This window comes from Megalops cyprinoides, chromosome 21 (genome assembly GCF_013368585.1).
Source record: "Megalops cyprinoides isolate fMegCyp1 chromosome 21, fMegCyp1.pri, whole genome shotgun sequence".
NCBI classification, from domain to species: domain Eukaryota; kingdom Metazoa; phylum Chordata; class Actinopteri; order Elopiformes; family Megalopidae; genus Megalops; species Megalops cyprinoides.
This window is the reverse complement of record NC_050603.1, coordinates 150001-177500: the sequence shown is the minus strand read 5'-3', so window position 1 is coordinate 177500 and position 27500 is coordinate 150001. Positions and strand designations below refer to the sequence as shown.

General features: G+C 49.0%; 4 protein-coding genes across 4 annotated transcripts in view; 3 read left to right on the top strand and 1 right to left on the bottom strand.

The window, feature by feature from the left end:
• Positions 1–9991, top strand: part of cap2 (cyclase associated actin cytoskeleton regulatory protein 2) — a 22003-nt gene extending 12012 nt beyond the window's left edge. The window contains exons 5-13 of the mRNA XM_036555365.1: positions 157–300; positions 853–938; positions 2300–2405; positions 4187–4361; positions 5328–5503; positions 7304–7427; positions 7633–7715; positions 8493–8633; positions 9168–9991. Of these exons, the coding sequence (XP_036411258.1) occupies positions 157–300; positions 853–938; positions 2300–2405; positions 4187–4361; positions 5328–5503; positions 7304–7427; positions 7633–7715; positions 8493–8633; positions 9168–9251 (1119 nt within the window). The 3' untranslated portion in view covers positions 9252–9991. The remainder of the gene's footprint in view (positions 1–156; positions 301–852; positions 939–2299; positions 2406–4186; positions 4362–5327; positions 5504–7303; positions 7428–7632; positions 7716–8492; positions 8634–9167) is intronic.
• A 1399-nt stretch (positions 9992–11390) lies between these two features.
• Positions 11391–14161, bottom strand: LOC118769038 (aurora kinase A and ninein-interacting protein). The gene is made up of 3 exons (XM_036516046.1): positions 14017–14161; positions 12944–13100; positions 11391–12745 (listed from the first exon to the last, which is right to left on the bottom strand). Exons 1-3 carry the CDS (start codon positions 14110–14112, stop codon positions 11979–11981), a joined length of 1020 nt encoding a protein of 339 aa, XP_036371939.1. The 5' UTR covers positions 14113–14161; the 3' UTR covers positions 11391–11978.
• A 1184-nt stretch (positions 14162–15345) lies between these two features.
• On the top strand, positions 15346–23525 carry vps28 (VPS28 subunit of ESCRT-I). The gene is made up of 10 exons (XM_036516036.1): positions 15346–15402; positions 16127–16191; positions 16606–16634; positions 16800–16837; positions 17138–17227; positions 18240–18345; positions 19714–19815; positions 19909–19962; positions 21267–21358; positions 21922–23525. The coding sequence occupies exons 2-10, from the start codon at positions 16152–16154 to the stop codon at positions 22040–22042; spliced, it is 672 nt and encodes a 223-aa protein (XP_036371929.1). The 5' UTR covers positions 15346–15402; positions 16127–16151; the 3' UTR covers positions 22043–23525.
• A 1837-nt stretch (positions 23526–25362) lies between these two features.
• Positions 25363–27500, top strand: part of mapk15 (mitogen-activated protein kinase 15) — a 6193-nt gene continuing 4055 nt past the window's right edge. Inside the window, exons 1-5 of the mRNA XM_036516045.1 lie at positions 25363–25431; positions 26240–26338; positions 26717–26746; positions 26940–27030; positions 27235–27365. Coding sequence (XP_036371938.1) covers positions 25363–25431; positions 26240–26338; positions 26717–26746; positions 26940–27030; positions 27235–27365 — 420 coding nt within the window. The remainder of the gene's footprint in view (positions 25432–26239; positions 26339–26716; positions 26747–26939; positions 27031–27234; positions 27366–27500) is intronic.

Sequence of the window (27500 nt, the reverse complement as noted above, 5' to 3'; positions counted from 1 at the left end):
TCATGTGTGTCTAATTCTGGAAAAGAGCACATACACCACACACTTGCGAACACATATGTATACACACACACACACATACACACACACACAGATTGAGTTCAGTGCTGATGCTGTGTAAGGGTTGGATCTGAGCGTGCTGTTGTGTGTCTCCTGCAGACGGAGCTGTCGGGTTTGCTGCGGCCCATCTCTGAAAAGATCCAGGAAATCCAGAACTTCCGCGAGAGGAACCGCGGCAGTAGCCTGTTCAACCACCTGTCTGCAGTGAGCGAGAGCATCCCAGCGCTGGGCTGGGTGGCTGTGGTGAGAGCGCCCCCTGTGGCCACACCCCATCCCCACACCCTACTGCAGTACAGCACCACTCCATAATACTACACCCTACTGCAGTACAGCACCTACAGCACCACTCCATAATACTACACCCTACTGCAGTACAGCACCTACAGCACCACTCCATAATACTACACCCTACTGCAGTACAGCACCTACAGCACCACTCCATAATGTTACACGCAACTGCAGTCAGGAGGTTAAGCAGCATTTAGATATTAAGTAAAGGCTGGACAGAGAGGCACTCTGAGTTTCCTGTGAATAGTGTGAAATGTGGCATATTATGAGGCTGAGTGTTCTTCACAGTAACTGCTGCACATGTGCTGCTATCTTTAACTGCAGCGCTCAGACCTACTGCTGTAGCACCACCATCTGCCCTTGTCGCCATGGCAATCCCCCTGCTCTCACGTTCTGCTCACTTTTCTCACCTCTCAGTCTCCACCGAGTGGTCAGTCTGAGTAGCCATGGGGTCAGTCTGAGCCACTGAGCAGTCAGTCTGAGTGGCTCTCTCTCCTTCTCTCTCAGTGTCAGAAGCCGGGGCCGTATGTGAAGGAGATGAATGATGCTGCCATGTTTTACACAAACCGCGTTCTGAAGGACTACAAAGACACGTGAGTACGCTGCCCTATCTGTGCCACCTCTATGTGCTGTCCCAGTGGTGTCACTGCGTCTGTGTGCTGTCCCAGTGCGGTCACTGCGTCTGAGTGCTGTCCCAGTGCGGTCACTGCCGGGACGTGCTGTCCCAGTGCGGTCACTGCGTCTGTGTGCTGTCCCAGTGCGGTCACTGCCGGGACGTGCTGTCCCAGTGCGGTCACTGCGCCTGAGTGCTGTCCCAGTGCGGTCACTGTGCCTGAGTGCTGTCCCAGTGCGGTCACTGCGCCTGAGTGCTGTCCCAGTGCGGTCACTGCGTCTGTGTGCTGTCCCAGTGCGGTCACTGCCGGGACGTGCTGTCCCAGTGCGGTCACTGTGCCTGTGTGCTGTCCCAGTGCGGTCACTGTGCCTGAGTGCTGTCCCAGTGCGGTCACTGCGTCTGAGTGCTGTCCCAGTGCGGTCACTGCGTCTGAGTGCTGTCCCAGTGCGGTCACTGCCGGGACGTGCTGTCCCAGTGCGGTCACTGCGTCTGTGTGCTGTCCCAGTGCGGTCACTGCCGGGACGTGCTGTCCCAGTGCGGTCACTGCGCCTGAGTGCTGTCCCAGTGCGGTCACTGTGCCTGAGTGCTGTCCCAGTGCGGTCACTGCGCCTGAGTGCTGTCCCAGTGCGGTCACTGCGTCTGTGTGCTGTCCCAGTGCGGTCACTGCCGGGACGTGCTGTCCCAGTGCGGTCACTGTGCCTGAGTGCTGTCCCAGTGCGGTCACTGTGCCTGTGTGCTGTCCCAGTGCGGTCACTGTGCCTGAGTGCTGTCCCAGTGCGGTCACTGTGCCTGAGTGCTGTCCCAGTGCGGTCACTGCGTCTGTGTGCTGTCCCAGTGCGGTCACTGTGCCTGAGTGCTGTCCCAGTGCGGTCACTGTGCCTGAGTGCTGTCCCAGTGCGGTCACTGCCGGGATGTGCTGTCCCAGTGCGGTCACTGCGTCTGTGTGCTGTCCCAGTGCGGTCACTGTGCCTGTGTGCTGTCCCAGTGCGGTCACTGCGCCTGAGTGCTGTCCCAGTGCAGTCACTGCCGGGACGTGTTGTCCCAGTGCGGTCACTGCGCCTGAGTGCTGTCCCTGAGTGCTGTCCCAGTGCGGTCACTGTGTCTGTGTGCTGTCCCAGTGCGGTCACTGCCGGGACATGCTGTCCCAGTGCAGTAACAGCAGATACACTCTGATCGGGGAGGTGGCTCCTGTTTGCCCTCACAGAGAGAGGATGCTGGGAAATGAGAGGGATGCACGGAGAGATATTTGAGTGTGTGGAGAGAGGTGGATGTGTGTCGTCTCTCTCTCTGTGTCTGCCTGTGCTGCCGGTGCTCTCTGCACCTGTCTCTGTGTCTCTGCAGGGACAGGAAGCATGTGGACTGGGTGCGGTCCTACCTCAACATCTGGACAGAGCTGCAGGCGTACATCAAGCAGCACCATACCACCGGCCTGGTGTGGAGCCAGAACGTAGGTCCAAAACTGTCACCTCCGTAACTCTGAACACTGAACACTGTCACCTCCGTAACTCTGAACCCTGTCACCTCCGTAACTCTGAACACTGAACACTGTCACCTCCGTAACTCTGAACCCTGTCACCTCCGTAACTCTGAACACTGTCACCTCCGTAACTCTGAACACTGACACCTCCGTAACTCTGAACACTGTCACCTCCGTAACTCTGAACACTGTCACCTCCGTAACTCTGAACACTGAACCCTGTCACCTCCGTAACTCTGAACCCTGTCACCTCCGTAACTCTGAACACTGTCACCTCCGTAACTCTGAACCCTGAACACTGTCACCTCCGTAACTCTGAACACTGTCACCTCCGTAACTCTGAACCCTGTCACCTCCGTAACTCTGAACACTGTCACCTCCGTAACTCTGAACACTGTCACCTCTGTATCCGTAAATACTGTCACCTCCCCAAACCTGGATACGATCAGCTCCTCCATGCATGTGGGTCGGGGTGGGGCCCTCACCGGCGGGGCGACTGTGGGCACCACCATCAACAACCAGCCCCTCCCATGGGTGCTTATCAGTTACACTGATGACCTAAAAGTGCACCTGTCTCCCAGTGCGGTCACTGTGCCTGTGTGCTGTCCCAGTGCGGTCACTGTGCCTGAGTGCTGTCCCAGTGCGGTCACTGCGTCTGAGTGCTGTCCCAGTGCAGTCACTGCGTCTGAGTGCTGTCCCAGTGCGGTCACTGCGTCTGTGTGCTGTCCCAGTGCGGTCACTGCGTCTGTGTGCTGTCCCAGTGCAGTCACTGCGTCTGAGTGCTGTCCCAGTGCAGTCACTGCGCCTGAGTGCTGTCCCAGTGCGGTCACTGCGCCTGCATGTCCCCTTCACTCCTGCGTGAGTGCAGAGGTTGCCATGGCGACATGAGCATAATGTGCAGCTGCTGATTGCAGAAGGCAGAGCAGCCCACAGATACGCACCTCAGCGCGTGCAAAACACAGCTGCACTCAGAGACAGAAGTACAACTCACCCTTTCTGGGGTTCTCCTCTCTGTGTGTCAGACAGGCAGTTTCTCCCTGTGTGTGTGTGTCAGACAGGCGGTTTCTCCCTGTGTGTGTGTCAGACAGGCGGTTTCTCCCTGTGTGTGTGTCAGACAGGCGGTTTCTCCCTGTGTGTGTGTGTCAGACAGGCGGTTTCTCCCTGTGTGTGTGTGTCAGACAGGCGGTTTCTCCCTGTGTGTGCGTCAGACAGGCGGTTTCTCCCTGTGTGTGGGTCAGACAGGCGGTTTCTCCCTGTGTGTGTCAGACAGGCGGTTTCTCCCTGTGTGTGTGTCAGACAGGCGGTTTCTCCCTGTGTGTGGGTCAGACAGGCGGTTTCTCCCTGTGTGTGTCAGACAGGAGGTTTCTCCTCAGAGGGAAATGTGAGGAGGACATTTGTTACAAGCTCTGGGTGCATGCTGAAGACAGCTGGTCTGTAGGATGATCTAATACAAAGTCTAATACAGAGTCGAATACAAAAATAACAAAGGCCCTGTGTGTAGTGTAACTAACACCGCACGCACACACACACTCTCTCTCTCTCTCTCTCACACACACACACCGTCATTTCACTGCACTGTACATTGTACCTTGGCATGTGAGAAATAAAAACTTTGAACTTGAACTTTGAACACACACACTCATGCATACACTCACTGCTGGACAGAGGGAGTACTGCAGGATCAGACCACAGGCTGTTCCTCCTGTCTTTCTACAGAGAGTAAGCGTGATTTTGCCTGGCTTCCTCCATAGGGTCCAATGGTGTCCTCTGTACCTGTCCCATCCCCCGGGGGCCCCTCTCTTCCTCCACCCCCTCCCCCTCCCCCTCCTCCCCCAGTCTGCGCAGACGAGGACTCCAAACCTGACTCTGCCACCCTGCACACCGCCCTGTTTGCGCAGCTCAACCAAGGAGAGGCCATCACTAAAGGTGAGAGCCTGACACAGAGCATGCTGGGATAGAGGCAGACAGAGAAAGGGAGAGAGAGAGATAAAGAGAGAGAGACAGAGAGAAGGGGAGAGAGAGAGAGAGAGAGACAGAGAGAGAGAGACAGAGAGAAGGAGAGAGAGAGAAGGAGAGAGAGAGAGACAGAGAGAAGGAGAGAGAGAGAGAGAGAAGGAGAGAGAGACAGAGGGAGAGAGAGAGAGAGGGGGGGAGAGAGAGACAGAGGGAGAGAGACAGAGAAAGAGAGAGAGAGAGAAGGAGAGAGAGAGAGAGAGAGAGAGAGAGAAGAGGACAGAAAGATGGAGAGAGAGTAAGAGAGGCAGTGGTGGGAGGCTTCCTGGGCGAGTTGTAGAACAGCGCTTTGGAGCATCTAAATGTCTAAATGTAACTGTAAATGTGTGTGTGTGATGTGAAGACTCTACTAAAACTATGAAAACAGTTAATGTAGAGAGATATGGTACGTATTACATGTAAATGTAGTTGTAGCTGTTATTTATCAGTCATTATTTTCACTTTTCTATTTGTTTATTTATTCTTTGAAGTTACATGTTTGCATGTATATATGTTTGCATGTATATATGGATGGATATATGTGTATATGTCTGATTTTGGCTCCAAAAACATATAATATTCCTGCATCCATGCATGTATATATGTGTTTAGCTCTAGTTATGCTTACATTTAATATTGTTTACATTGTCGCCTTGGCAACACCGCTTTTCTTTCTCCTGCCAGTAAAGCACCACTGAATTGAATTGAACTGGATATTACACAGTGATACATACTATGTAATAATATATAGTTTTTGAGTGAAGAATATAAGTGAGTATTACAATGCCTACCTGGATAAATGACTAAATGTAGTTGTTACAGTGTAAGTGCGGGGCTGTACAGTATGGGCGGGGATGTGACCAGTCTGTGTGTCTGTCTGTGTGTCTGTTCTGTGGTCAGGTCTGAAGCACGTCTCTGATGACCAGAAGACCCACAAGAACCCGGGCCTGCGCTCTCAGGGCTGGGGGACGGCCTCCTCCCCACACAAGACCCAATCCCACAGACCCCCCAGCTCTCAGGCACCTCCCCAGAAGCGGCCCCCCCTGCTGGAGCTGGAGGGGAAGAAGTGGAGGGTGGTACGAGCTCTTCCTCATACGCATGTCCACAGGGGTGGAGTGGATCGCGGTGCGATCTGCAGGGATGCTGCTCAGCTGTGATCACACACAGCTGTTTAACTGTAAAATGTTTCTGTGTGCTGTCAGGGTGATATCCGGGGGTTCCACAGCTCGGGTTCGATCCCAGCCCTGATAACCAGGAGTACATAGCGGCTGGGAAAATTGGCTTCGTTCAGCCAAAGCCAAACACTTAGTCTGTAGGTTTAGGGTTAACTGGGAGCGTGTCACTGTCAGTCTCTCCAATCACTCTCTCACAGGTCATCTCTTCTGTTTGAGACTTATTTTGCAGAATACAGAGAAATTTAATTTTTTTTGTCTGCTCTGTGGAGATTGGCTTGAGCCAACAGGTTCGCAAATTTCGTGCAGCTGGTTACCTCATACTATGTAGGCTGGAGGTCATTGTAGGCCTACTTTCACTGCAGCTTGTAGCACTGCCCTTGTTAGCTTTGTTAAGTTCAAATCACTGTAGAAACGTCTAATTTGCAAAAAGTTTAAATTCATTAATGAAAACGACCTCTCATGCACATGTTCTACATCGGCAATCCTTAACATAAACACATTCAAAACGTGTATCAGCAAGACGCTGTTAAACAGCAGTGAGTAATAGTGTGAGTAACTGAACCCCACTGCATACAAGCCCACCTGGGGGTTCTAAAGAGAGAGAGAAAACAGAACAGCCTCCCTCCACAGGCCCGGCTCCGCCCCCACGGCAGCCCTGCCTACGCCCCCTACTGCCTACACCCTCACACTGAAACCTGACGCACCTGCTCACTGTGCTGTGTGCAGAGCGGCATTAGTGTCAGGAGTGAGCCGCAGAACACAGGAGCTGGGCCGTTCCCTCTCACTCGGAGCTTCTGACGCTCTTCGGGCGTTCCCTCTCACTCGGAGCTTCTGACGCTCTTCGGGCGTTCCCTCTCACTCGGAGCTTCTGACGCTCTTCGGGCGTTCCCTCTCACTCGGAGCGTCTGACGCTCTTCGGGCGTTCCCTCTCACTCGGAGCGTCTGACGCTCTTCGGGCGTTCCCTCTCACTCGGAGTGTCTGACGCTCTTCGGGCGTTCCCTCTCACTCGGAGTGTCTGACGCTCTTCGGGCGTTCCCTCTCACTCGGAGCTTCTGACACTCTTCGGGCGTTCCCTCTCACTCGGAGCGTCTGACGCTCTTCGGGCGTTCCCTCTCACTCGGAGCTTCTGACACTCTTCGGGCGTTCCCTCTCACTCGGAGCGTCTGACGCTCTTCGGGCGTTCCCTCTCACTCGGAGTGTCTGACGCTCTTCGGGCGTTCCCTCTCACTGTTGGTGCTGTGTGTTCCACAGATTCATTCATTTAGAGCGACTGTACAACTACATTAGCAATCACTAGCCGAAGCTACCAGACTGAAGTGGCTAATTCAGTGAACTAATTGGCTAACCAGCCAAGTGCAGTAGTGTCTGATATAACATCACATGTTAATAACAATAAAATCAAACCATAAGATATCATATTGATACCACAAGCTATCAATCAATCTATTCAATAACGACCGCCAATATACTGGTGGTTGTTTTTGGATCCAACATTAGCATTAGCATCTCGTTAATCCTGTCCTCTAGCTTCCTCTTCTCACTCTCTCTTCTTGTGCGGTACCTCCCTCCCTGCATTATTCCTGTGGGCTGTACGGGGCGGGTTGTGTTCAGGTCAGGGCTGCGTGCTGTTCGGGATGGTAGGTGTGTTGGGAGGAATATGTGGATATGGTTCAGCTGCAGACAGGCTCTGTCCCCTACAGGAATACCAGCACCAGGCCCCTGACCTCGTGATCACAGACACCGAGCTGAGACAGGTGGTCTACATCTTCAGCTGCACCAACTCCACCCTGCAGATCAAAGGCAAAGTCAACTCCATCATAGTGGGTGAGTGGTGCCCTTCCTCTCCAGCAGAGGGAGCTGTTTCCCACTCTCCCACACAATGACCAGCAGCCAACTACCAAATAAATTATCAAATATTATAAAATGATTAAATATATATATATATATATATATATATATATATATATATACACACAGTATATTTCATTTTATTATGTTTGAGGGACCTTGACCTGAGTTCTTTCCTTAGATAACTGCAAGAAGCTGGCTCTGGTGTTTGACAATGTGGTGGGCATCGTGGAGATCATCAACTCAAAAGACATTCAGCTGCAGGTAATATTCTCTCATTAAAGTGATGCAGGCAGTGATGCAGGCAGTGATGCAGACAGTGATGCAGACAGTGATGCAGACAGACAGTGATGCAGGCAGTGATGCAGACAGACAGTGATGCAGACAGTGATGCAGACAGTGATGCAGACAGTGATGCAGGCAGTGATGCAGACAGTGATGCAGACAGTGATGCAGACAGTGATTCAGGCAGTGATGCAGACAGTGATGCAGACAGTGATGCGGGCAGTGATGCAGGCAGTGATGCAGACAGTGATGCAGACAGTGATGCAGGCAGTGATGCAGACAGTGATGCAGTCAGTGATGCAGGCAGTGATGCAGACAGTGATGCAGACAGTGATTCAGGCAGTGATGCAGACAGTGATGCAGACAGTGATGCAGGCAGTGATGCAGGCAGTGATGCAGACAGTGATGCAGGCAGTGATGCAGACAGTGATGCAGACAGTAATGCAGGCAGTGATGCAGACAGTGATGCAGACAGACAGTGATGCAGACAGACAGTGATTCAGGCAGTGATGCAGACAGTGATGCAGACAGTGATGCAGACAGACAGTGATGCAGGCAGTGATGCAAACAGACAGTGATGCAGACAGACAGTGATGCAGGCAGACAGTGATGCAGACAGTGATGCAAACAGACAGTGATGCAGGCAGACAGTGATGCAGACAGTGATGCAGACAGTGATGCAGGCAGTGATGCAGGCAGTGATGCAGGCAGTGCTGCGTGACCCTAACCCTCTTCCTTGGCCCTGCTGCTCCTCAGGTGATGGGCAGAGTGCCCACCATCTCCATCAATAAGACAGACGGCTGCCATGTATACCTGAGCCAGGACGCCCTCGGCTGCGAGATCATCAGTGCCAAGAGCTCCGAAATGAACATCCTGCTGCCACACGGAGACGACTACGTGAGTCTAAGAGACAGAGGGAGAGGGAGGGATACAGAGAGAGGGAGGGAGAGAGAGAGAGAGGGAGAGACAGAGGGACAGAGAGAGAGGGGGAGAGGGAGGGAAACAGAGACTGAGAGTTTGGGTGGGTACTGAATTCAGAAGTATTTGGTAGCATTTGAAAAATTTGTCTGTTTAGAACAGGGCAAAGGGTGGGGCTGAAGATTAGTGAAACCTGCTGACCTGTGAACCAATCAGATTTGAGTTATGGAATACAGAAATTTTTTCTAGAAATCATATTATTTTGAGTTAAATGAGGTACTGCCCATGATGGTAGATTTAAAATGATGTTTGCCAAGTCACAACTCAAAGGAAAATCTTTGAAAACTTCTGTATGTTTTTTGGCTGAATCAGAGATGGGTAACCATGTGCATGCTGCTGGAGTTTACAGCCGGATTGTCTGTACTGATTGGTGGATGTGTGATGTGTTGTGGACACAGAAGGTTGTTGGCTCTAATGGTGGGCTGCGTGTCTGCGTGTTTGTTTCGGTAACAGAGAGAGTTCCCGGTCCCTGAGCAGTTTAAGACCGTTTGGGATGGGTCCAAGCTGGTGACGGAGCCTACCGAGATCGCTGGCTGATTGCTGCTTCATCACCATCATCATCTTCCTTATTTTTTATTCTGCAGTCTCACACATCAGCTTTGAAACCACAAATCAACAGAAAAGTCAACAAGTCAGGGAAACAAATAACTCAAACACAGCAACACACTAGAACACAGTAGCCAATCAGCTCAGTGGATTCAGGCCACAGGCTCTACAGCACTTTGAAATGGATTCTTTGTGTGAGTATACACTTCAGCCAGCTCCTCTTACAAATATTTGTGTACAAAAATGCACATATTCCCCTCTCTCAAACACACACACACAGAAAAACATATACATCCATGGAGATAGTACTGGAAATTGGATTTTTTAATCTAAGGCACTTTAACAAGTGATGAAGTGATGGTACCAGGATGCAAACTAAATGGTGTAACTGAGACCAGCATAGCATGGAGGGGCCGGTGCTCACCACCCCACTGTGTGTACGGGATCCACACTCTTCAGCACAGCATGGAGGGGCTGGTGCTCACCACCCCACTGTGTGTACGGGATCCACACTCCAGAAAACTGCTGCAGTACAACAAACAGCAGGTCAACTGAGCTCTGCTGAACTGTGAAACTGAATTCCGATCCACATACAACAGAAAGTGGGCTAAACAAACTTGCCTTTGTTTGCGAGTGAATTCAGGTTTGATTGCATTTGCTTGGTCTGAAAGTACCCAGGTGAATCAGCTGAGGGTGACTTTGGGGGTCTGCATCTTTGTGGCAGTCACTGTGTGGGTGGACAGTCAACGCAGTCTCTGAGTGCAGTGTCAGTGAGTGCAGTGTCTGTGACTGTAGTCTCAGTGAGTGCAGTCTCTGTGAGTGCAGTGTCTGTGACTGTAGTCTCAGTGAGTGCAGTCTCTGCGAGTAGTCTCTGTGACTGTAGTCTCAGTGAGTGCAGTCTCTGCGAGTAGTCTCTGTGACTGTAGTCTCAGTGAGTGCAGTCTCAGTGAGTGCAGTGTCTGTGGCTGTAGTCTCAGTGAGTGCAGTGTCTGTGGCTGTAGTCTCAGTGAGTGCAGTCTCTGCGGCTGTAGTCTCTGCGAGTGCAGTCTCAGTGAGTGCAGTGTCTGTGGCTGTAGTCTCAGTGAGTGCAGTGTCTATGACTGTAGTCTCAGTGAGTGCAGTCTCAGTGAGTACAGTCTCATGGGCTCTTTTGGTTCTTGTGCCATTTTATTCCCACCCACTGAGTGGAAATGGAAACTCTGCCCACCTCCGCGCGTGAAAGGGCTCCAGTGACACAGATAAAGGTGGACAGTGTTTCCGTTTGAATGGCAGAGCTGGTTTCAGCAGGTCTGCAGCCAGTGACCGCTCTAAATGCTCCCACACCGGGCGGTTACTGCCGTCTCTCACACTGCATGACGGAGTGACCGTCTTTCACAGTCAGGCTGTAGGGCAAGTTTTGTGTGAACTGCTGCTGTTGCCACGAGCATTAATGTGCAGTTAGTTAAAATGCACCTGTCATGAGTCAGTTAACTGTCATTTCTATGTGCATAATGCCAGTTTTGCCACATTTCCAACAGACAGGTCACACAAAATAGTACGTCAACTTTCTGAAGTCATTTTAATTCACACCAGTTCCCGGTTTCTCAGGGTTTCCTTTTCAGATTGGAGTGATGCATCCACAGCAGCTACCTGAAGTGTATATCTCACTAACAATTTACCACATAGTGAGATACTGTAGCATGTTAAACACTGTAATGCTTCAGACCGTACCATCACACTGCATCTTCTCACCTCCAGTTTTCTGTTTAAATATTTACTGACATTAATCATCAGAATCCTACATATCTGTGAATCACTGATCTGAGGTCAGCAGTTATGTCCCTTTGTGTGTTTATTTAGGCTTCCTGCATTGGGCCGATCACACACAGCGCCGCAGGGTGAAGCGTCTGATTGGCCCGATGCAGCAGACAGCTGTAGTCTGATACTTTAGCAACACACTGCTGATCTACTCACCAACCTGTGGCTGTAGGACAAGAGCTTTACAAAACCACCAAGACATTCTAATGGGAAATTACAACTACATCAGTTCTCTGCTAATGTATGAATTTATGTTGGACATTTTTCCAAATAAAAATGAACATATTTCAGATGGAAGAATTTGTTTCTTATCCATAAAATCACATCTTGCAGTTTTTGAGTTAACTTGGGCATCAGAGGACTTGCACAGCAACCAAAGCCCTCTGAGGATGTGTGACTGAGTGCCGAGGTTGTGTAGGGTTTACCTGCCCGGCAGAGAGGGGCCTTGCCTCGTTGAAGCCGTGGAAGTTACAGTAGGCAATAACACTTCCATTTCTGACATCACTGCATACTAAACTGTCTACCTCCCCCTTTCACCTGAAACATGACACTTTGCCAAATTTATTGAGTTTAAATTTCTGAATTTAAATCACCAAATTTATTATTTTTTTGGAAATAGCAGTTGTGGTTGTTCTGTGGCAAAGGAAGCAGTTTCAAAATAAAACACACACATGTAAAAAGTCATATTCCTCTCCATCAAATTCCCCGCATTCGCCATTAGTGTAAGATTAGGATTCTCCCTGGACATTCCAAATGAACTGCTCCAGCAGGGCTATTTCAGCATGTGTGAAACCTTTAATCAGATCCACATTTAAAACCGCAGCACAGCAGGCTGATCTGAAATGGCTCCTCACAGTCCTGATGAACTGCAGTGTTAGCAGCCAACGAGATGGGTTCGGGTTCACACAGACGGTCTGCGGGTCAGTGCTTGATGACCATGTTCCCCTCAGAGTCCTGTGTGAACAGCACGTCTCTCCCCAGCTCTGAGTCAGAGTCCCCCCCCTCTAGCACGGCCACAGATGGTACGGTCCAGCCGGCCCTGCTGCTGCTGGCCCAGTTGCTGTGGTCCTGCAGGGGGGTGCGGTGGGCGATCACCTGCTGGCCCTGGGAGTCCTGTGTGAACAGCAGGGCATGGCTGTCAGCCTCTGCCTGCAGGGGGCACTGGGACAGGGGGCTGCGGGGCGGTCTCTGGGACAGGGGGCTGCGGGGCGGTCTCTGGGACAGGGGGCTGCGGGGCGGTCTCTGGGACAGGGGGCTGCGGGGCGGTCTCTGGGACAGGGGGCTGCGGGGCGGTCTCTGGGACAGGGGGCTGCGGGGCGGTCTCTGCTGAGGCTGCTGGTTCTCCTTTCCCTGCCTTCCCTGGCTGAACGTGGGCTGCAGGTCTCGGTGGGCCAGGACGCGGTTCCCCTCAGAGTCCTGGGTGAAACTCCAGCGCAGAGACTCGCTCTCTGGCATCCAGCCTCTGCCAGCTCTGCGCTTCCCTACTGGCTCCTCCCACTCCTCTGACTGACAGCTCAGGGGACGGGGGGGTGAGCAGCACCCTCTCACACTGCTGTCCTCAGGGAGTGGGCGTGTCTCACCGTCTCCGCCCCCCCTGCTGGCCTCACCCACACGCTTCCTCTTCCTCCCCGTCGCCAGGGGGGGTGTGGCGCTCCTCTGATCAGGACCCGGGCTGGGAGCTTCCTCAACTGGATCAGAGACAACGGTAACATTATAACCCCCCGAAATACAGTGCACTACAGAAACACACCTACTTCAGTTTACCACTCAGTGTAACGCAAGCGACACCCCGAGCAGCTGAATGAAGACTTCATAAGAGAAATGCCCAAGTAAGCACAAGCTGGGAGGTGTTCTGAGGTGGAGTAACATTCTTACTCCAGCCTTACCGTGGTGCTGTGGAGACAGGAATGAGGTGATGGAGCTCTGTCTGGTGGCAGGAAATTGGGTTTTCGTCTGTGTGAAGCTCAGAGCCACAGAGACACTGTAGCTGCTGTACCGGGACAGGGGGTTCAGCAGCATAGAGATGGGACGGGGCGATCGCACCTAAACACAGTATGAGAATGGATTATCATTAATGTCTCAGTCCAAGTTAAATTCAACCAATCAAAATTTCATCTGTGTGAAGAGGAGTTCTCAGAGGTCATGCTTTGGCAGAACACATTGTTTCTCTCAGACTGTAGTTTCACATTCTGACCCACACATGCAGATGTGGCCCTTTCCAATACCCCTTCTGCCCACATGGACTGATCCAGGATCACTGTTTGGACTAGGGATGGGCATTTCAATTCGATACTATTCGATATTCACTGGGAACTATTCGACCATTTTTCGAAGATCGCCCCCATCCCCCAGAGAGAGAGAGAGACCCATTCACTTTTCACAACTCTGTCCTTTTATTTTGATATCATGTTCTTTAATGATGCAATGCTTGTCTGAATGAGCTAGAATCCACAACAGAATCTAATTAAACTGTTTGTCTAATTAAACATCGCTAACCGAGTGCGCAGCTCACTTGCATTTCATACATTTTCGCCAGTTTTGAGGTAATGGTTTTCCTGATGGGACTGTAAACTCGGGCTCAACAAGAACCACAGAACTTTTTAACGGCCGTAGTAGTCTTTGGCTTTGCATGTTTCTCCTGTTTGTACAGTAGCATCTAATCTCACAGCGCCCCACACGTTTTTACCTGCGCCTGGTAGTAACGCCTTCTTTTGTTGTTTAATGACGGTTGCCAAACAGCTTTTAGGCGCATTATTGCCACCTTCTGGCGGTAGTAACGCGTTACTACCAGCTGCCGGTAAAAACATGGGAAATATATATTCTTCAAGACAAGACGATAGTTGCATAAACTATTCGATTTTTGTATAATTTAATGACTATTTGAAAATTCCAAAATCATGACCCATCCCTAGTTTGGACGGATTCTAACTGCACTGTAGCTCCAGCAGGGCCCCCTCACCGGCTTCCTCCGGCGCAGGTCGGCTGTGTCCAGCCACACGCCGCACTTCTCCGGAGAGCTGCGGGCCTGTGCAGCCGGGAGCTTCGAAGGTCTCATAATTAACCAGCTTCTGCCGCTGCCCTTCTGGAAAATTCATTTCAGTGAATTAGCACGCAAACAAGGAACAATTGTCCAAGCTAGACTGCTGTTTACACAGTCAAGTAGTGACTGAGCTTAATTTTTAAATGCATGTGATTTTTATTTCAGGAACAGAGAATCTGAGCAGAAACTGCTCATCATTGCTTATGAAAAGCTCAAGTGCAGCGATCCTGCTAGATCTACTGAACAGAACTGACAGAGCTACTCTTGCTAATGTAAGCGAAACATCCTGTTGCGTTTTTTAATAACATGGTGCAAATGATGCAAAACGCAAACGTTGAAAGCAGCGTTACATTTATAGAATGAAACATTCAGATAGCTATCTTAGCCGCCCGTTAACTTCACCCGGAGCACTGAAGCGACCCTGCAGCAGCGGCGCTAAAGCTACAGGCTAGCGACTCTCCAGCTAAATCATTACTGGAACAAGTGACCGAATAATGAGGCACAGATCTGCGAACAGCAAACAATAGCAACCTGCTTCATTTTTCTGTAACCTTCGCATAATTAATTTTTATCCGTAAGATTAGTAAAAAAAAAAAAAAAAAAAAAAAAAGCAAAAGGAGCTGGCTGAGCAAAGCTACGCGCCATGGAAACGGTGCAGCCGGTTTACCTGATCTGTGTCCCGCCGAGGATCCGGCCACTTACTGCACGGATCCCGCAGGGTGAGGAGCCCGGTGCAGGGTGAGGAGCCCGGTGCAGGGTGAGGAGCCCGGTGCAAGGTGAGGAGCCCGGTGCAGAGTGAGGAGCCCGGTGCAGGGTGAGGAGCCCGGTGCAGAGTGAGGAGCCCGGTGCAGAGTGAGGAGCCCGGTGCAAGGTGAGGAGCCCGGTGCAGAGTGAGGAGCCCGGTGCTGGGTGAGGAGCCCGGTGCAGGGTGAGGAGCCCGGTGCAGGGTGAGGAGCCCGGTGCTGGGTATAGGTATAGGTATAAGGTTAGGAAAGCGATCTGCGGCCGCTCCAGCTGGATCGGTTTCAGTTTAAATTAAATTAGATTTAAATCTTTCCCGCCGGAGCCAAGGGGCCTTTTCCCTCGGTAGCTGTCTATCTTCTGCCTGTTCAAAAATACCTTTATGTCCCGTCCTGTAAAATTACTTTTAGTGTTTGTTTAAAGTTTTGATATTTAAAACATATTTTTTGTGTTTCACCTCAAATATTTCCTCGAAAGTGATCCTCACAGGCAGATTGAGGGGGCGCAGGACGTGACGCGTCGGGGAGAGACCGGGCGCAGTGCTGACAGCAACATTAGCGAGAGGTGAGTCACTAATATCTGTCGATTTTCATTTATTTTAAATAATTCTTTCACCGAGTTATTTACAGCCACTGTAAGCCTTGGTGTGAAATTTTGATGGTTATCAACGATTAACAAACCGTGTTTCCTGTTATTTTGTTAAGGAAACTGTAGCTATCTGGAGAGGCGCTGCTGATTGTTCTCTTTTTAACAGTAAAAATTAATTTTCTGTTTTTCTCATTTGATGTTTGCTTCACACTGGATGCTGTTTTCTATATTTGTGTATTTTTTGTCTTCTGTGTCTTTTAGCTACGCTGCGATATAAAAGTATTTGAAGCGTATTTCCGTGTCGTAGGGACAGCTGGCTAGCAAGCTAGTTGTTGTTTATGTGTGTATTGCTAGCAAATGTTACTTTATTATATGTCTGTTCGGCAAAATATGTTAATTATCTAGAAACCTTTTTGACTGGAAAATGCTTATTATTTTGAACGTTTCGCCGATCGGTTCTGAAACAAGCTGTCGGTGTAGAGTTGTTAGCATTGAGGAGGAACACCTGCTTTGTACTGATCACAAAGAGAAACGGATTAAAGGGCGTGAGGTGCAGCAGGTGCTGGGCAGTGTTACAGAGCAGCTTTCGGTCTCATCTGCGCTTTTACCCGAGTTTCGTGCAGAGGCGGTGTGCTGATGTATGTAGGGGACTGAGGTTTCTTTATTATGAGCAAGGTATCCGCGATTTTCTGTGTTTTAGTTTGGTACCGGTCCAGCCCGTCAGCATGTTTCACGGAATCCCGGCCAGCGGAGGGATGGGAGCAGGTGAGTTTACCTGGCGACTCTCACGCTGGAAGCAGCTGCTAACTGATCGTGGGTATGGTCACCTTGGACATTGTACATCCCAGCGTGCTCATTTTTTTCCGATGCGTGAAATGCCTCAACCTTTTGTCGGCCAAGTGATTATTCTGTGTAGTCCATTCTTTATGTTTCAAAACCTGTAACGCTAGAGAATAATCCATCTGATTTAACCTGTTATCAAAGCAGATCCATTTTTCAGAAGATACATGTACATTTATTATATCTATCTGGAAATGGTTATTTTAAGATGTATGGACATTTAATGTTTAGCTGGAAATGAATAATCTAAGTAACAAAATATTATAATTGTCGTTTTCATTTGAATGCATTTTCTATATAGCGCTGAATGTTTTTTTTTTATTATTTTACTCATTGTAGCCCCTGCCAATAAGCCAGAACTGTATGAAGTAAGTGTGTCTCTGTCTCATTTGATGCTTATGAAGAATCATAAAGTTTCTGTGGTAACTGTAAGAATGAAGTGCTTGTTGCCCCTGTACTTGTTACATATGGCAAAACACCTGGTATTCCATGATGTATTAGCACACTGATGTTGGTGTTTTTATGCAATGCAGGAAGTGAAACTGTACAAGAACGCCAGAGAGAGAGAGAAGTAAGTGCTGTGCTGATGTGTGTGCTTCTGCTGACGGTGCTGTGTCTGTGTTGTACTGTGTCTGTGTTGTGCTGACTGTGCTGTGCTGATGGTGCTGTGTCTGTGCTGTGCTGATGTGTGTGGTTCTCTGCAGACGGTGCTGTGTCTGTGCTGTGCTGATGTGTGTGGTTCTCTGCTGACGGTGCTGTGTCTGTGTTGTGCTGACGGTGCTGTGTCTGTGCTGTGCTGATGTGTGTGGTTCTCTGCTGACGGTGCTGTGTCTGTGAGCTGGTCGGCTCAGCTGCTGTGCTCTATCTGCAGGTATGACAACATGGCAGAGCTGTTTGCGGTGGTGAAGACTCTGCAAGCCCTGGAGAAGGCCTACATAAAGGACTGTGTGACTCCCAATGAGTGAGGACCTTCTCTCCCTCTCCTCACTGCACGTGTGTGTGTGTGTCAGTATGTGGTGTGTGTGTGTGTCAGTGTGCGTGTCTGTGTGTGTGTCAGTGTGCGTGTGTGTCAGTATGTGCTGTGTGTGTGTGTGTGTGTGTGTGTGTGTGTGTGTGTGGCAGTGTGCGTGTGTGTGTATCAGTATGTGCAGTGTGTGTGTGTGTGTGTGTGTGTGTCAGTGTGCGGTGTGCGTGTGTGTCAGTGTGCGGTGTGCGTGTGTCAGTATGTGCAGTGTGCGGTGTGCGTGTGTGTCAGTATGTGCAGTGTGTGTGTGTGTCAGTGTGCGTGTGTGTCAGTATGTGCAGTGTGTGTGTGTGCAGTGTGTCTGTGTGTGTGTGTGTGTCAGTGTGCGTGTGTGTCAGTATGTGCAGTGTGTGTGTGTGTCAGTGTGTGTGTGTGTGTGTGTGTGTGTCAGTGTGTGTGTGTGTGTGTCGGTATGTGCAGTGTGTGCGTGTGTGTCAGTATGTGCAGTGTGTGTGTGTGTGTGTGTCAGTATGTGCAGTGTGTGTGTGTGTCAGTGTGTGCAGTGTGTCTGTGTGTCTGTGTGTGTGTGTCAGTGTGCGTGTGTGTCAGTATGTGCAGTGTGTGTGTGTGTCAGTATGTGCAGTGTGTGTGTGTGTGTGTGTGTCAGTATGTGCAGTGTGAGTGTGTGTCAGTGTGTGTGTGTGTGTGTGTGTGTGTCAGTGTGTGTGTGTGTGTGTCAGTGTGTGTGTGTGTGTGTCGGTATGTGCAGTGTGTGCGTGTGTGTCAGTATGTGCAGTGTGTGTGTGTGTGTGTGTCAGTATGTGCAGTGTGTGTGTGTGTCAGTGTGTGCAGTGTGTGTGTGTGTGTCAGTGTGTGCAGTGTGTGTGTGTCAGTGTGTGTGTGTGTGTGTGCAGTGTGTGTGTGTGTCAGTATGTGCAGTGTGTGTGTGTCAGTATGTGCAGTATGTGCAGTGTGTGTTAGTGCTGATGGCTTCGTGTGTCTCCTGTAGGTATACAGGATCGTGCTCCAGGCTGCTGGTTCAGTACAAGGCTGCTTTCAAACAGGTGCAGGGCTCTGATGTCGGCTCCATTGATGACTTCTGCAGAAAATACAGGGTCTGTGTTACTGGATCTTATACACGCACACACACACGCACGCACACACATGCTCATACACGGAGAAAGTGTTCTGTAGTGGAGGGTCAGCAGCAGAGAGCACAGGCAGGCTGATGGCTGATATTAACCCTGTTTGCTGCCTTACCAAATTTCCTCTTTGGGAAAAACTCTGCTAGTTATTGGAATTCATCTAAAAATGGGCTTTCAGACAGTTTGTTCACGAGCATTTAATTCTTCAGTTATAATCAGCTGTTGATTAGTATTGGGGAAGTTTCTGTTGCACATAGAGAATTATAAATCAGAATCGGACTTTATTTGCCAAGTGTGCTATTACACATATAAGGAATATGACTCCGGTTCCAGTGACTGTTATAGTGCTTTCATACAACGTCAAAGTGACAACAAGAAATGCCATCCAACGGTATTGATACAACAAACAACACCTGTAGTGCAGGACACATACAAGGACTACAGATGGAATGAATGAGCTATATAAGAATAAATGTGAACAGCTACTGCACAATAACTTAATGTGTACATGAGTGCGGGCTGTGGGTCTGTACAACTATTTCACTGTGAGCTTGGAGTGACAGAGATACGGTTGAAATGTACCCAGTTTAACAGTTCAAAAGTGGGCAGCAGTGTGGCTGCAGGGCAGGGCAGCAGTGTGGCCTCAGGGCAGGGCAGCAGTGTGGCTGCAGGGCAGGGCTGCATTGTGGCTGCAGGGCAGCAGTGTGGCTGCAGGGCAGGGCAGCAGTGTGGCTGCAGGGCAGGGCTGCAGTGTGGCTGCAGGGCAGGGCAGCAGTGTGGCGGCAGGGCAGGGCAGCAGTGTGGCTGCAGGGCAGGGCAGCAGTGTGGCGGCAGGGCAGGGCTGCATTGTGGCTGCAGGGCAGCAGTGTGGCTGCAGGGCAGGGCAGGGCAGCAGTGTGGCTGCAGGGCAGGGCAGGGCAGCAGTGTGGCTGCAGGGCAGGGCAGCAGTGTGGCTGCAGGGCAGGGCTGCAGTGTGGCTGCAGGGCAGGGCTGCATTGTGGCTGCAGGGCAGGGCAGCAGTGTGGCGGCAGGGCAGGGCAGCAGTGTGGCGGCAGGGCAGGGCTGCAGTGTGGCTGCAGGGCAGGGCAGCAGTGTGGCTGCAGGGCAGCAGTGTGGCTGCAGGGCTGCAGTGTGGCTGCAGGGCAGCAGTGTGGCTGCAGGGCAGCAGTGTGGCTGCAGGGCAGGGCTGCAGTGTGGCAGCAGGGCAGGGCAGCAGTGTGGCTGCAAGGCAGGGAGGCATCATTAAGCTGCAGTCAGTCTTAGAGGAAATGCTTGTCGTTCCCTGATGTGTACTCTGTGCTTTAATATGGGCTGTAATGTTAACTGTATTTCCATCAGCTTGACTGCCCTCTTGCCATGGAGAGGATTAAAGAGGACCGGCCAATCACCATCAAGGATGACAAAGGCAACCTGAACCGCTGCATCGCTGACATCGTCTCCGTGAGTGACTGCAGTGTCCTGCTTGTGCTCAGAGTTGCACGCAGTCCTCAGTAGTGCTTTGTAATGTTTGATCTCTGTGCTCTTGGCCATCAGCTCTTCATCACTGTGATGGACAAACTGCGTCTGGAGATTCGGGCCATGGATGAGGTAATGCACGACTGGGAGGCATTACACAGTGTAGTGTCGGGTGGGAGGCATTACACAGTGTAGTGTCGGGTGGGAGGTTTTACACAGTGTAGTGTCTGGTGGGAGGTTTTACACAGTGTAGTGTCTGGTGGGAGGTTTTACACAGTGTAGTGTCTGGTGGGAGGTTTTACACAGTGTAGTGTCTGGTGGGAGGCTTTTCATGGTGATGTACAGTCTCTTACTGTCTCTTGTGTTACTAATAAAGGAGACAGGCTTCACTTGGATTGTTTTTTGAGGTTTCAATCAAAGGCTTTTTAGAGTGCTATGCAACATCACCAGCATCACACTGCCTAACCCTACCCCTAAACCCTAACCCTAACCTCACTACCTAACCCTGAGCCTAACCCTGACCCTAAACCCTAACCCTAACCTCACTGCCTAACCCTGACCCTAAACCCTAACCCTAACCCTTAACCACAGCCCTGTAGAAATGCACTCTGCACAGTAATTTGCACAGCCTGGCTCCCCTCTCCTGAGATCAGCGCAGCACTGTGTCCTACCAGCTAACGGTGATGGGTTGAATGGGCACCTGAAATTTGGGCGCCCGTAACATATTATTTATATTTGACTTTTCTTTTCGTGATATTCTCAGTAGTGTCTCAGTAGCTAATAGATGCACATAAATTAGGCTAAGGTTATGGGAGGTCAGGTGGGATGGGGCAGCTAGCTGGCTGATGGATAGGAAAATTTTACTGCATAGATTGCCTTATTACATACAAAAGAACAATTAATGTTGTCCCACCAGCTCAAACAAAATCGCTTTGATTGTATAATTTGTGCCACCTTATAACATGCAAGTTAGCAGGCCTACTGTAGCTAGCTGCTGCATAGCATTGCTGTTCAGTTGGCTGGCTACCAAAGCGGTTCTCTTCTTAACAGAATCTCATTAATTTCACCTGTCAGAAGCAGACATGGAAGCTTAAGCAATAATGTAATGGTTCCTCCAAGAGCGCTTGGTCTTCTCTGAGCGATAGCTGCAGCAGTCCTGCTCTCAGTCAGTGCTAGGCTCAGGGCCATCAGGGTCAGGCTGTAAACGGCCCTGTGGAGGGGGAGAGGTGCTGTGGCTGCCGCAGCTGCTGGGCAGGCTGCTGACCCTGAATACATATATCCAGCTGTGTGTGCCATGTATGTCAGTCTGAATAAGAGCGCTTGTTAAGCAAGTGTTTTCCTCTTTTAAATTCATTAAGCTGTTTAAAATGTTGATTAATAATTATGATAATATGTAGTCTCTCTGATGACTGGCGTGTGATGCTCTGATTGGTCAGATCCAGCCGGACCTGCGGGAGCTGATGGAGACCATGAACAGGATGAGCAACATGCCCCCAGATTTTGAGGCCAAGGATAAAGTCAGCCTGTGGTACAGATCTATACACCGTATATCTACATATACGCATTGCATCACTGCCTCTGTGGTACAGATCTATACACTGCGTTTAGCCACACCGCTGCACACGGCCACACCACTGCACACGGCCACACCACTGCACACGGCCATATTACTGCACACGGCCACACCACTGCACACGGCCACACCACTGCACACGGCCACACCACTGCACACGGCCATATTACTGCACACGGCCACACCACTGCACACGGCCATATTACTGCACACGGCCACACCACTGCACACGGCCACATTACTGCACACGGCCACATTACTGCACACAGCCACACCACTGCACACGGCCATATTACTGCACACGGCCACACCACTGCACACGGCCACACCACTGCACACGGCCATATTACTGCACACGGCCACACCACTGCACACGGCCATATTACTGCACACAGCCACACCGCTGCACACGGCCACACCACTGCACACGGCCACACTGCTGCAGTACTGCACATCCACAAGCAAGCATATTTAATGGTCTCTGAACAGCTTTCTGTCCTCTCTGTTCCTCTCCTCAGGCTGACCACTCTGAGCAGCATGTCTGCCTCTGATGAGCTGGATGACTCCCAGGTCCGGCAGATGCTGTTTGATCTTGAATCGGCTTACAATGCCTTCAACCGCTTCCTGCACTCGTCCTAAAGCCCTGGGAGTGCCCCCTCTTTCTGTCTGTATCCCCTCTCTCTCTGTGCACCACCCCTCCCCCTCAGAACGTGCTGTGAGTGGACCTCCTTGACTGCGCCCACAGTCCGGAGTGCCGCTCAGACAGCATTCTCACACCTGCTTCCTTTCCAGTCTGTCCGAGCTGAAGGACCCATCTGGCCATCAAAGACATGAATGGACAGAAATATGGGCCCTTGCTTTTTACTTTTTTCAACTGGTTGTAATTTCTGACTGATCTGAGATTCAGCATGGAGGAAAACAATATCTTCATAATGTATCTCAGGATCTGTGCTGTCCCCAACCTGTTAGATTCAAGACCTTTCAGCCAATGGGCAGGCTCCATTCAAGCACCCACGGAGTGTCAGAGCTGAGTCCAAGGGCTGTGAGAGAGACTGTGGGTGTCATTGTGATGTCATTGATGATGCTCAGTTGCAGTGCTCATGCCTCTGCAGTGAAGCATGGTTGTTTCAGATGGATTCTTGAAAACTGTCTCCTGTAGCAGACATTAATCTGGAGTTTATATGGGTTGATCATAGTTTTTTCTTTCATTAAAAATGTAAATGATCCTCTTAAACAGTGAGGGAAAGTTAATATTTTATGAATTTCTAAGGTACTCATTTTCAAAACATGGGTGAAATGGATTTTTTTTGTAAATCTGTACACTTAGTCAACATAGCATACTAATGATGTGGAGGTTTGATTGTGGTCAAATACCATTAATCCTAAAACTTAATTGTACACACAGGTATTTTCCATTGTTGATTTCTTATAAAAAGCATTTTTATGATTAAGACTAGCTTGCAGCTTGGCAGAGTTCCTTTGCTGGGTGTGTAGGTGCAGTGGCGTTCCCACAGGGGTGCTCCTCTTTGACCTGCCCACAGTCACAGGCCAGGCCCATGCTGCTCATGATGCATGTCAGGGAGTGCATTATTCCCTGGGTGGGTCCTGGTTAACTCAGCCCCACGATAAAGTTCCAGTGAAAGCAGGCCGTAGTGTGATGAACACATGACAGCCCTTGACTTCTCTGTCAGCACCGTCATGTCCTGAAAAACACCATGCAGGAGACGAGAGGAAGTCACTTTTATTGAGCTCTTCAGAGTAGAGTGATAATCCCTGCGTTGAGGTGAAGGTTGTTGCAGCCATCTTGCGGTATCTGCACTTAAGTGCATGTCACTACAGCCACAGAAATGAAGGAATCAGGCTGTCGAATAAAACGTATTTTGTTGATTTTTCATTGGATTTTCATTATATCTTGTTCTTTATTCACAGAATCTCAATATTATTCAGAATTCTGAAGGGTGATAATGTACCTAACAGGGAGATTAAGGGCAGTTTCCTGAAGGCTTGTGAAGAGCTCCCTCTAGGGCTATTACCAAGTCTATTTATTTTACTTTAGATTCTTTGTAAATAAATCTTGTTTAGAAAATGCATGTAACCTCTTTTTAGAAATAAAACGCTACCTCCAGCACTCCCTGATGGTCTCATGTCTCTCACACAGTCTCACCTGTAGTGCTTCGCTTAGGCGCTTTGGGGAAATCCGTGACATTCGTGTGTTCAGCAAGGCGAAATTTAAAAGTAGATACTGTATGTTATCCTAATGGCAACTGTGACTAACGTCACATTTTGGCGTTTTTACTTGCGATGTTTCCTGAAGCAGAACTTTAAACCAAGATATGTTGAAAATATTCATACTCTGTTTCTTGCATTAACAGTGGCTTTTTGCGTGTTTGTAGATTTCTGTTCGTTATCCATATTTACCCGAGAAAATACGTAAAATAAACTGAAAACCAAACCACCTGAAATACTTAATCGTAATTGCACAATATAGATGCACGTATGTGACAAAGTAACACATTATAGTCATACTTACAACCAGATGGAAAAAATGCAAAAAAAAAAAAAAAAACTTTCAGTTCAGAAGTTAAATTTAACCGCATCTGACACGGAGCAAAAAGCAGACCACAGAAGATGACTCGTTATTAAATATATTTTTTGGATTTCTTATCCTTAAAAGATTGTAAAGATTCTACATAACACCTTATCTAATTATAAAAACAAACATAAGATGGTTTTGCGTTTCTTCCATTTACGTAGACCTACCTACATGAATACGAAATTACCCATGCAGGTAATAAAATTCAATGAATAAGCATCTCTTTGTTTGTTGTCCATACAAAATAACACATTATCACATTAAACATGGGTATATATCAAATCAAAACCAAATCTCTTACGAATAAAATAAAATTACGACTGACTCCGTATGGTTTTTCGCTTGTATTGGATGGCACCTCACTTGTAAGTCGCTTTAGATAAAAGCGTCTGCCAAATGAATAAATGTAGGTTAAATGTGAATAAATTCGCCAGCTGGGTACATTTCTGATGTTAAAGTCTCTTTGCTTAACTTTCGAAATAACTGGGTAAAATATGGAGAGAAAAGGCCATGTCACACGAAACAGAATATATGTTTAAAACGGATGCCCACATCATAATCCGCAAATGCCGTATCTTTGAGAACCCTCCGAAAGAATTTTATTGCGCTTTTACCAAGAAAGTCCAAATCATGCATCAGTGTCTGGCACAGTAATGTGTGTGTGTGTGTGTGTAATGTCTGTATGTATATGCAGGCTCGCAGGGATCGGAGCTGCTCCTTTAAGACCGCAGACGCTGCAGGAGCGGGTTTGTCCGGTTAGCAGCGTCTCCAGGACGACCGACAATTACAAACGAAGCTGAACCGGAGCGATCGAAAGCAGCGAGTCGGGTACCGATCCAAGAGGCCACAAGACGGGTTTAAAAGGAGGGCAAAATTGGATAGGATGTAGGAATGGCTGGGATGAGATGACAAGCATTGCAGCGTACTGTTAACGCGTAATCATATACAGCTCGCAAAGTGCAGTAGAAAGTGGCTAACCACGTAAAACTTGGACGCCAATAACTGAATTGATTTGCCTCAGCGGCTTCAGGCGGGGTATAGCCAGAGAAGCGCTACCTCTTCACACTGCTCTATGTCAAGCAGGTGAAAATAGGTTGTGCTACATGCACAGCTAGTTTTAAATCAGAAAACTTCAGGTCCCGATTGTCCGACCTGCACCGAGGCTGGGGAGGTATTCGCAAGTGCGTCGCAGGCTTCAGCTGCGGATAGACGGCGAATAACAACGAGATCATGCCACTGTTGCAAGAAAACAATAATAATAATCGATTTTAATGAAGCAGTTCGTGGAAAGTGGATTCTTTCTGATTTCTTTTAAATTGTATTTCCTGTGCTATAGTTTAGTCGGTTACTCGTCGATAATTAAACAATGAACATCTCTGAAGTGGAGGACCACATTTCTCAGAAATACGATATTAAGAGGAGACTCGGGAAAGGGGTGAGTAGCAGTCTTTGCTTTTTATCTATGGAGTCGTTGTTTTATCGAGGTTCGAAATCGAAGTATTTAATCTAGTCCCAAAATAGCATATGGAGTTGTGAAAGTCGTCATCACAAGACCAGCTGGCACTCAGATATATGCACGGTGTTTTGTATAGTGCTGTTTAATACTGTGGGTATTAAACAGGTGTGAATAAAAACATTATCCGGACAACAGTAGATAGCTGAGCACATATCCCTATGAGCTGGAGGTACAAACTGTTCGTTTTAAGACACGATTCTGACCTGTTGTGGTTTATGGCGTCCTTGGGAAAGGGCTCCGGGGGGACTTACTGCACATTCTTCAGATTAAGGAACTCAGCGGTTTAAATTTCTAGATCTGCCATTCCTTTCAGGGGTGGAGTACTTTAAGTCAGAGCAGCTGGACATGAAATAGGTCTCTACAGTTCAGAGGAGGAAACTGCTGTGAGAGCAGGAGCCTCAGAAAGCAGTGTGTAACAGAACCTGCTGGGACAGGTGCTCGGGAGGGTCTGACAGTGGTGCCTTTGTCACAGGTAAACCAGGAAGGGGAGCCCCCTGAGACACAGCCATGTTCCTCTCCCTCCCTCGCTCGCACACTCACTCACTTCCTGTCTTCTCTCCCCTCCTTCACTCCGCTCTGCTTTTCCTTCTCCCCTCTCTCTCCCAGACTTTGCTCTGTGATGCATGGTAACCAATTGTCAGGGTTCAGTGGAGTTTGTCTGTCACCATATTTGGGTTACTGACTGTTTGCCCTGCCTGCTCCTCTGACCTCTGACCCCTGACCCCAGGCTTATGGGATAGTGTGGAAGGCTGTGGACCGGAGGACTGGAGAGATTGTAGCTGTGAAGAAGATATTTGATGCTTTCAGGAACAGGACTGATGCCCAGGTGTGTGGAATAGTGAGAAACACCCACATCAACATGTGCCAGTTTAATCAGACTGATAGCTGATTCAGACAATTGTATACAATTACATTACTGACATTTAGCAGATGCTCTTCTCAAGAAACACATAGGTTACAATTTTAATCAATTTATACAGCTGGATATTTACTGAGGCAATTGTCAGTCAATTACTTTACCCAAGGGTACAACAGCAGTGCTACGGTGGGGAATGAAACCAGCAACCTTTCGGTTATGAGACCTGCTCCTGAGCACGACATCACACTGCTGCCAGTGTCTCACAATAATACAATATATAATGCAGTTTCTTTCGTCTGTTTGTATTTACTGTGCTCTGATGGTATTTTTTGGCTCATCCTACAGAGGACATTCCGAGAGATCATGTTTCTGCAGGTAAGAACTGTTTTATGTGTAGTAATGAGAGGCTGCCCCAGGCCTCTGTCCTCACAGTGAGAGAGGGGGGTCAGTGAGGTGAGCAAGGGGTGAGGCTGCCCACAGGAGTGCACACACAAACTGTCTGATCACATGTACACCTCTTTGAAAACATGTTTGTTACATGTGACTAACATTGGTATCCTCGATCCAGGAGTTTGGAGATCATGTCAATATCATCAAACTGCTCAATGTCATCAGAGCCCAGAATGACAAGGACATTTACCTGGTGTTTGAATACATGGGTATGTGTATGTATGTTTGGGTGTCATTATGGAACATTATGCAGCTTTTATATTAATTGTAAAATTGTGTGATTTGTAACATCTTTTCTGGAATATATATGGAACCAGACTGGCTCATTATACCCCTGGGCTGTTTTGGGGTGTGATTGGTTGATTTGTGGGCTGTTTTGGGTGTGATTGGTTGATTTGTGGGCTCCCCCGTAGAGACAGACTTACATGCAGTGATTAAGAAAGGAAACCTGCTGAAAGACATCCACAAGCGCTACATCATTTACCAAATCCTCAAAGCAACAAAGTTCCTGCACTCTGGCAACGTCATCCACAGGGACCAGAAGGTATCACTACAACCCTTGCCCTGTGTGGGAGTGTGTGTGTGTGTGTGTGTATGTGTGTGAGTGTATATGTGTGTGAATATGAGTGTGTGTGAGTGTATATGTGTGTGAATATGAGTGTGTGTGATGGTCTGTGTG